Below are 9,608 nucleotides of genomic sequence, written 5' to 3' on the forward strand. Positions count from 1 at the left end.
TTATCCTTTCCCTGGATGGTGCGTCTCCGTTCCAGAAAGCTCCACTTGAACAGTCGTCAACAAAAAAGGAGACTTGTGGGTCTCTAAGGCATGTGGTAATCATCCGAAACGAATACAAGTGCTCCCCCAGACAATACTGAACGGTTTAAATGCCCTCTCGAATTCTGAACCGTTCCATAAAAATTTGGTATGTCGACATCGAAATCTCCGGCTGGAACTGCACGAGCTTGGGATTTCTCCTTCACTCCGGATTGAAAGAGTCAGGCATAAATGTGTAAACAAACAAACTTCCTAAGAAGACTTTCTTCTCCACTAGTCTGAGATTAACAGAGAGGCCATGTAGCGGCCGGTTGTTCTGACGACTTTTATGTTGTATTCGACTTTCTCGGAAAATCATTCTACTTACACGTCCCACTTCAAAGGCTTTGTTCTAAGTACCCGAGTCAGCTTCGCTACAAAGTGGACTGATACTGTGATACTGCCTGCCTTCCACACCCCTCGGGTAGGTACAGCGTCGTAGCATTGTTTTAGTTCTCCGCCAGATTTCTTCAGCTTACTAAGGATAAAGCGAGAAGATTTATTAGAGAGCCTCTCTTTGTTAAGTGTGAAGATTTTAGCAATTGAGCTGTCATACCTAGAGGCCTTAGCACATTAGCCGATTTCAGACGGATTCTTTTCCAGACACCTTAAGTGTCGGCTAAATGAATAAGGTTTATACTTGAGAAATACACCCATTCGCATACCACTATCGTTTTCATGAGAGACGTTCACGAATCCCAGCTGAATCACTCGTTTACGATGTCGAAGAGGTTTGAGCAACGTTGTGAGTAGTGTGTTACCTTTATACGACCAGTAAATCCCCTAGATCGTTGATAATATGACGAGATTTTAAAATTTTCACTTAATTTTTCTTCCTGTAAGTAAAACTAGTCTATGTCAAAACGCCGGGAAGCTCTGCAATGCTCCATTGTTGCTGTGAATCGTCACGTAAACCTCTGGAGGGATTCGAACTCACAGCCCACATTTTAAGAGCGGCTAATCAGCACTTGGACGGGATATAGTGCTGCTCATCCTTCATCGTGTAGCACGTATTGGCTGATTCTTCGAGTGACGATTTCTCAGTTGGAAGGTTTATGCGTCTTATGAATTACTTGTCTACTTAGAACCTGTTGATAGTGTAAGGCGGTGTGGAACGTTTCGGAGGCAGCCACTTCCTTCTGTGACCATTTTTATTCGATCGAATAATCCACCATTCCCCTGTTTTACTCAAGTCAAACTCAGTTACCTCTTCTAACAGGACGAATGAGGTCACGTCTGCAAATACCATGGAGGCCAGTTATTTTTCGTCGATTCTCTCTGCTCTTATCCACTATGTGACATTTAAATTTACAGCTTTCATGGCATATTTTTGAACAGTCCCAATTCGACCCCTGGTAAACACGGAAAGTCTTATCCGGTCATTCGATCCACTTTTATCATAAGTGTTTCTCCGCACGTAACTGTTGACACTGCGCATTTCACTCACTAATGTACAACAAAGTCTGTTCGGATTGAACTGTACTTGGTCCTGACGACCGACACACATGTTTCGCTACTTCAATCAATAAACATTTCAGAAAAACACTAGAGTAAAGCCATTTGAATGGAATCGTGTTTGCCTGGACAAACACGTGAAATTCCAAGCCTTAAAAACAAAAATCTTGGTAAGTATGAGTGGGATTATGTGGCTGTTGATACTCACCAAGAAAGATACGAGGCAAAAACAGCTCAAAAGTGGAACTGACAGACTAGCGTGTCACATGATGGTGAGCAGGAGGCGTTGTGTTGACTTGTTATTTGGTCTGACCACCGGTGAGCTTATCTGTAATGGAGTCCGGTGTGCCGTGAAAACATGTCTCCGTCAAATCTCCTTGGCATGAGAAGGTACTGTTTTGAAAAACGTCAGAAATAGGTAGCCACATCGAGGCCGGTCAAATTCTAATAGGAAGAGATTACTGGGAATGGCCCTTTGCCTCCTTTTCACGTCAAATAAAGCACAGGCTTGTATTTTAACTCTTGGTATCCATTGCGACAGATCCTCTAGTCAGCTATCATAGTTCACATCCTACCGTAGTTTCCCTATCCTGACAGAGAGCATATGAATGGACCCCTTGCACAGCAACGTCTAGAGGCCTGGAATCGATCGCACTTCTCAGCTTACCACACACACAAGCTCTAAAAGATGGGTTTATCTCCTGACAATTCCCTCAACAATGCCATACACCGTTTCCATAGCTTCTTCCATATGTCACATACTGATTTAGTCTTTGGAGAGATCAAACTTTCCCCATCCTATTTGTCACGCACGAAGAAAGATGTTCACTTTCACGAAAAAATGGCGAAAAGCTTACAGCCTTCCAGTAGTTTGTGTGTTTAGGAAATTATAACTCGCAAGTTTTAGAAGAAAATAAAACGTCGATCAAGATCGTAACAACTATAAATTGTCAATTGAGACCATGCACTTCATTACTGTCAAAGTTGGTTTCCATTGGTGAAACCTCGACTTAACCCGGTCACAACGTATTCGACAAACTGAACTTCACTATGACTACATTCTGCAACGAAAAGCCAAAAAGCCCTGTCAACTGTTTAACCCTTGCCGGCGGCCTATATCTAACAAATATCTGGGGGATTTGAACTTGTAACCTTCGGCTTAGTGGCTGGCTCAGCCAACCGCGAATGAGGATGATGTCCACTCGACCGGAGCCAATTCACTTGCCAACCTTGGTGGTCAAAACAACTGCCAAGTACCATATGGTTCTTCTACGGTTGTCCGAGCACTAGTGTGGGGAAATCTCACTGGCTCCCGAGCGGCGAATTCCCGGATATAGTGCTTATGCGATTTGCAACATGTGTTCCTCCTTTCTAACTTTAGAATTTGAGAATGATTTGACATCTTCGTTTAAATTTATTTCAGTACAAATGCAGTCAGCCTGTGCTGAATAGCTGGGAGTCACTAAGAGGTCTTCTCACTACTGTTGGGATCATCAGTAGTGTGCACCCGACGAATCTCCAAGAAGAGTGGGGATCTACGATGTTCGGATTAATAGTTAAAGACTACATGTTCCGTCCAAGGGTGACTGACCAGCTGCATAAGTCGCATTTAAACAAAATCTAGCATCAACTGATCTTCAGTCATATGATTCCTGTCACCTGACTCGTTGTTGACATGTTCATCGACTGAGGACTGCTCAGAACCAAGGCATGTAGTCTATTTTCCTTCTCTGACCCGACTACTTATGGTCTCTTAAATTTTACATTTGGTCACCTTTAAGTCTAATCGACCGACAGTCCTGCAGTCTCTTCTGAGAACACAATGTATGCAAATCGATCCCGATACAACATAATCCGATTTTCCTGTGTTCAAAAACTCTCGAATCCTCACATCTGCATCTAAGGTGTTCTGTTAGGTAGCTCTAAATATCACCTTCCTATAAGTGACCAACGTGCCCCATTCGTAGTTTTGAAGCAGAACCCTGAAGTACTCAATCTGTTACTGCGATATTAACGGCTGTCTGCTTCGTGAAAGGAAACCGCGCGGAATGCCGCTCGTGAATCTTAGTTACCGGAAAATTTCTCTTGTTCAGAACAACAGTGAAAATCATCGTCCGTTAGGTTACCGGGGCAAAGTATTATTTCTGGATAGAAGAGACCACAGTTCTCTTTCCCCAGAACACAAACCTCCGTACGAGACCCACCCCTCTAATATTGTTACTCGATGTAAACCTTTCCGAAAGCGTAAAATGCTTCTGGTTGTGGTTCACACCGAAAAGTTAGAACGCAATTATTCATTCTTGACCCTTCACTCAATGATGGCCTCACCTATAGAGGAAACTGTCGGTAGCTCAGGTCGCGTAAATGGTCGTTGGCTTGTTCGCTGTGCAGGGTAGAATGATTGCAAACGTTTCATCACCAACTGAGGTGACATCATCAGTGCGTAGTAGTTCCTAGCGGTGGGTTAGTGGTTGTGCCAACCAGCGAACAAGCCAACAACCATGGCCTCACCCCTTCATCTGGATCCTTTTCTTTGTCTGAATACGGTGTGATTGAGCACCGGAAAGCAGAATTTTTGCAAATCAGGAACTACATCAGCCTCATAGGGGAACGAAAAGCTCCCTTGGTGAAATTCGCGTTTGTCGTGCTCTTCACCGGCCAGTACAGTTAGGCTGTTCAATTCAGAGTGTTACCTTGTCGGCCAACATGGGACAAACATATCCATTTGATTTGTCTGGTAACACGAGGCTGGCCGGCCTAACCGAATATCGAGCACGTCTACGGTGTCTGACAATCTTGAAACGATTCTGTGGGAGCCTTCACATCACTTTGAAGACAAGAGTTGGCAAAGACCAGTGACCAAAGTTAAGGAATAGCGAGACAGTGCGCGGATGGGTGACAACTGCTAATGACCCATCTCCTGTGATGGATGATCGAAACACCGGGATATTAAATTGCGTCGGATGCTGTGAATATATCTGTGTGTTTGTTTACAACATGGATATTGAAAGATCACTGAGAATGACAAATTCTGACTTCGAACGCACAATCGAGGACTTTTTTCACTGGGTACCATAATTGCCATTGAAGCAATCCCATTCTAAGCGACCTGCGAGGAGAACCAAAAGGGAAATTGCTCCCTTCCTCTATGGTAAGCATCATTTAGGATTAATAATCTGCAAAGAAAGGATCCTAGAACATCATCTTCCAAGTATTGAGCAGTAAATAACTTGTTCTGGATTTAAATACCTCCGAGAAACTCCCCAATGCACTTGGAAATAAATTGCAATAGTTTAGATGTGACACCCTTTTGGTGCATAGCAGACGTGTTAAGCGAAAGAAGAGTGAGGGCTAAGATACTGCCAGGCTGCCCATTCTGAATCAGTCAAAATGCCGTGTTTGGGCTCGAACTACGGGCCTTCTGGTCAAATAAGCTGGAGCCTTAACCACGTGGAATTACAATCTTCGCAGGACATCCAAGAAGCTGTCACATCCTTCTCCAAGAAATCATTTCATCGCTGTCTTAAGATAACTTTTGCTTGGAGAAACAATTTTTCCAGCCAACTGAACCCTGAACTTCTGTCAGTAAACACGAATATGGGTCTCCAAGTCAAAAGCGTCAGTGGCCCTACCTGAAAGGCGTTTCAATGGATCGACACAACCAGGATAATAACTGGATCGTCGTTCAATGCGCCACATCCCTCAAGTGTGACCACCATCGTCTTCTCAGACGTGATGATTTGGATGCGTCTATTCTGTGCTGATAGAGTGCTCGTAGCACACTCGTCTCGCATCTCAGATGTCCGGAGTTCAGACCCCATTACAACCAAAGATATGCACTACTGGTCAGCTATTGTGAGAACGAAACTCGAGTCAAGTGCTTCCCCATTTGGTGTGGAATATCTGTGTTGGTTTTCAACCGAGCAATAATAATCATAAGTTATTCTCTTAAAACACAGCGTTTTCCTACTAAACAGAAAACCACCTTCGGTTGCAAGTTTCTTGAGACTACAATCCACAACTATAAATACTATGCACAGTAACCGCTTATGCAAGTCTGTATGTAGGATACACTTCTCGCTGGCTACATTGCTTCTCAGAACGTCCCCCGCTAACGTTTTTTTGAGGGAGAAAGGAAAGGTGGAAGGTAACCGAAAGTAGAGAGAGTCAATGTTTCTGTTTGACAGTAAGTTTACTACTAATCACTACTCAAAAGTCAAAGAACGGAGGTCACTGTCCACTATTACACAATCGGTGGTCTGATTTGACTTGCAATTGTTGTAGGTCAGTTGATCCTGAGTGTTCCTACGAAGTATTTTTGTGTAAACTTGCACAAAAGTCAGAAAATCGCCTTTCTTATGAACATTAATGGTTTGAGGTATGAACATTCGAATCAGTGTACACAACGTTGATCACAAATGGCGCAGAATTGCTATCCAGTCTCTTGTTCTACTGCAAGGTTACCTGTCAGTTTGTTGCTGTATAGGTCACTTCGATACCTGTTCGAAATCTCCGTGATATTGCCCAGGTTCATCTGTGAGAGACAGTAAGATATAGACAGGTTTCGTTTCGGTCGATAGGAATTTCGGTCTAGAAGATACTGGCTGCATGGTTTGGTGCTCAACACGGACTGGATGTGAATTTTGGTTGAAAAAGTTTTCGCTGGGCTGACGTATGAACACTGCTGTCCACCCTTAAATTTATCCATCTATCCATCCATCCATCCATCCATCCATCCAACCATCCATCCATCCATCCATCCATCCAACCATCCATCCATCCATCCATCCATCCAACCATCCATCCATCCATCCATCCATCCAACCATCCATCCATCCATCCATCCATCCAACCATCCATCCATCCATCCATCCATCCAACCATCCATCCATCCATCCATCCATCCAACCATCCATCCATCCATCCATCCATCCAACCATCCATCCATCCATCCATCCATCCAACCATCCATCCATCCATCCATCCATCCAACCATCCATCCATCCATCCATCCATCCAACCATCCATCCATCCATCCATCCATCCAACCATCCATCCATCCATCCATCCATCCAACCATCCATCCATCCATCCATCCATCCAACCATCCATCCATCCATCCATCCATCCAACCATCCATCCATCCATCCATCCATCCAACCATCCATCCATCCATCCATCCATCCAACCATCCATCCATCCATCCATCCATCCAACCATCCATCCATCCATCCATCCATCCAACCATCCATCCATCCATCCATCCATCCAACCATCCATCCATCCATCCATCCATCCAACCATCCATCCATCCATCCATCCATCCAACCATCCATCCATCCATCCATCCATCCAACCATCCATCCATCCATCCATCCATCCAACCATCCATCCATCCATCCATCCATCCAACCATCCATCCATCCATCCATCCATCCAACCATCCATCCATCCATCCATCCATCCAACCATCCATCCATCCATCCATCGTGCTTCCGCATAGTGACCATCGGTGGGCACCGGAAAAATGTTACAGCTGAACGACTGTAACAATTGCATTATTCCGTATTAAACCAGATTCCTCATTAGCCTCTTGTTTGGTCAAGTAAATCAATGTGCCTTGAAAGGCACCAGATTCTCATAAGTGAAACTTTCCCTTCTGCCCTTTTGACAGACTTGATTAAGCAACTTAAATGATGACACACTTCTGAACCTGTAAGAGCGGCAAAGCAACCACCAATGGCGAACACGCAATGAATGGCCTATTGGGGCGAATGTTGGTAGCTCAGGTGACGCAGTTGGTCTTTGGTTTGTTCGCTGAGAGCTGGGCAATCTGAGTGCACAGGCTTCATCATCAATTGAGGTGACATCATCGGTAACATCAGTGTTATACGTGCTGCTAGCCCAAATCCGCCACGGACTACGATGCTTCCCTTCCGTGGATCGTGTCTCCGCATGCCAAGGGTTTCGCGTTTCCAGACTGAATTTATGGCCTTCTTGATTTAAATGGATGAATTTGAAGGTTAAAGAGCTATATCCCCAGATGGTCACGTTGTGTTTTTTTATTCGCGTACATAATTTCCTTCTCATTTGTGCAGTGTAGAGCGTCCTACAGTTGAGTCGGTATATCACATTTTTTATCCAGTTTTTTGTTCTGATCTTCGGTCTTGAGATCCAATTTGAGCTGTGTCCAGACGTTTCAGGTCTTTTGTGTGAATGAAACTCCCACGTGACTGAAGGATTTGTCCTCTCCGCGATGTTAACCTAAGACGCATCTACTATATTTACAGCTGGTCGTTGCGTACGGATGTCGCCGAAACCAGTGTGCATGTAGTCAAAGTAGGATATAATAAAGCAGCGTTTTCGGCTCGGGTTTCTAGAAACCTGTGTTCAGTTCATTTTTAGGGCCGTCTGGATGATCTTTCTCTTGAATCTGGGGTCCACTAGTAGACTGGATCTACCGGAGCTGACAGTTGCATTTTATTGAGTCCCAGTGTTTATTGGAAGAACTGCCCGCTTAATTTTCATTCGAGTTGAACTAAACAACAAGATACCAATGTAATTGCGGATACTACTGATGAGGCATGCGAGTAGTATATGGTTTTCTCGTAACTACGTCTAATGGAAGGTGGGGTTCATCACGGAACGTGTGAAGCTACTTTGCAACGCTCGTTTCCGATCGCGTGATACCCAAAAAAGTTCAATAAGAAGCGTGAGGATGTTCAGTTTTTGAAAATGAGGTGCAAATGAGATGCTCATTTTCCTACCCAATAGTTTGTAACTGTTTAATTGGTGTTTGTTAATAAACAGCCCCTCGGCGAAGGACTTTCCTCTTTACACGAATATCTATTCACCTCTACTCAGGCTGGCTACAACTGAATTACAAACAACGGAGAATCCCAATCCACAGTTAACCCTCAGCATGTAGCTTCTGTTTGCCCCGGGTCTGGAAAGTATGCAAAAATCAATTCGAGCAAACGAGCACCAACTGTTGTATTTGGCAAACAAGGCTCGCGAGCATCCACTCGGTACACTGACGGGAAACTTGTGGAAGAAGAGCCTGGACACTGGAAAGTGGCAGCTTCGGTAAGCATTATTCCATATGTGTCAGCCTGTCAAAAGTACAAGTCCATATTTTTCCCCTCGAAGTGTACATGGATAGTTTTTCAGTGACACTATCATATGACTGGCAGCATCAATGTCCCTTTCTCTGAAAACGTTTCCATGACTGGTAAAAATACGCAGCGAATAACTGAATTCAATTCACGTGATCGCAGTGTATGTTCTTGACAAAACAAACTGATCATCAGGTTGCTGAAAACAATTTGACAGCCCTCTGGCGCTTCGCCTTCTTCCCAGGTGATGATCCTTCTTCAAGATCATCTCCTGAATGAGGAAAAACGTGTGATCATTCGCTTTGGTTTTGCCTTCATCAAGCCTGGCAAATAGTTTTAGCTGCATTGAATGTCCTCGTTACAGTATGCCGAACGTGCCACCCCATCACAATACACAATAAGAATGAGAACCTGTGAAACGTGTCTGACGTGTTTGAAGAAAGTGGGTCTTTATTGGGCTATCCAGCGCGTGCACGTCAACTGTACCTGTCTAAATCGAAGGGAGATATTCCGTGAGGGGACGTAACAAAATGGGTCCGCGAAACTAAAGTTTGCTGAAAAATCTTGTATTGACAAAAATCATCATGCTCTTGAATATACCGCAGACAGACCAACAAGATAATCGCAATAGTTCAATGTCGACTGACGGTTAATTGAAATCGACGGTATCAGCGGCTCGAACTCCGGCATAGCCGCTGGATCTGTTGCATGCAACTGTTGGGTTTGTGTGAACAATGATTTTTATCCCTCTCAACTAGAGGGATGAGCCGTTGCCTTTTAAATGAACTCGTTTCTGTCTGAACGGCAAAGAGACTTTGATGACTGCTCCCAGTGCTTTTTCCGTCCACAAGCAGAACCAACGTCCTTGCCGATGACATGGACTGTGATTTTGAAAGAGATAACCGACATTTTCATAAAGGAAACTACTCACAAGGTTGATGAAAACTCTTCGACAGCCCA

General features: G+C 44.2%; 2 protein-coding genes across 2 annotated transcripts in view; one reads left to right on the forward strand and one right to left on the reverse strand.

Moving 5' to 3' along the window:
* Window positions 1–8,453: 8,453 nt before the first annotated feature.
* Window positions 8,454–9,608, reverse strand: part of T265_15359 (hypothetical protein) — a gene marked incomplete at both ends in the record, with an annotated part of 27,535 nt that continues 26,380 nt past the window's right edge. The window contains one exon of the mRNA XM_009177719.1: window positions 8,454–8,645. Within this exon, the coding sequence (XP_009175983.1) occupies window positions 8,454–8,645 (192 nt within the window). The remainder of the gene's footprint in view (window positions 8,646–9,608) is intronic.
* The window catches only part of T265_11141 (hypothetical protein), a gene marked incomplete at both ends in the record, with an annotated part of 4,212 nt that continues 3,092 nt past the window's right edge, over window positions 8,489–9,608 (forward strand). Inside the window, one exon of the mRNA XM_009177720.1 lies at window positions 8,489–8,619. Within this exon, the coding sequence (XP_009175984.1) occupies window positions 8,489–8,619 (131 nt within the window). The remainder of the gene's footprint in view (window positions 8,620–9,608) is intronic.

The sequence above is a fragment of the Opisthorchis viverrini genome (assembly GCF_000715545.1).
Source record: "Opisthorchis viverrini unplaced genomic scaffold opera_v5_450, whole genome shotgun sequence".
In the NCBI taxonomy this organism is placed as follows: Eukaryota; Metazoa; Platyhelminthes; class Trematoda; order Opisthorchiida; family Opisthorchiidae; genus Opisthorchis; species Opisthorchis viverrini.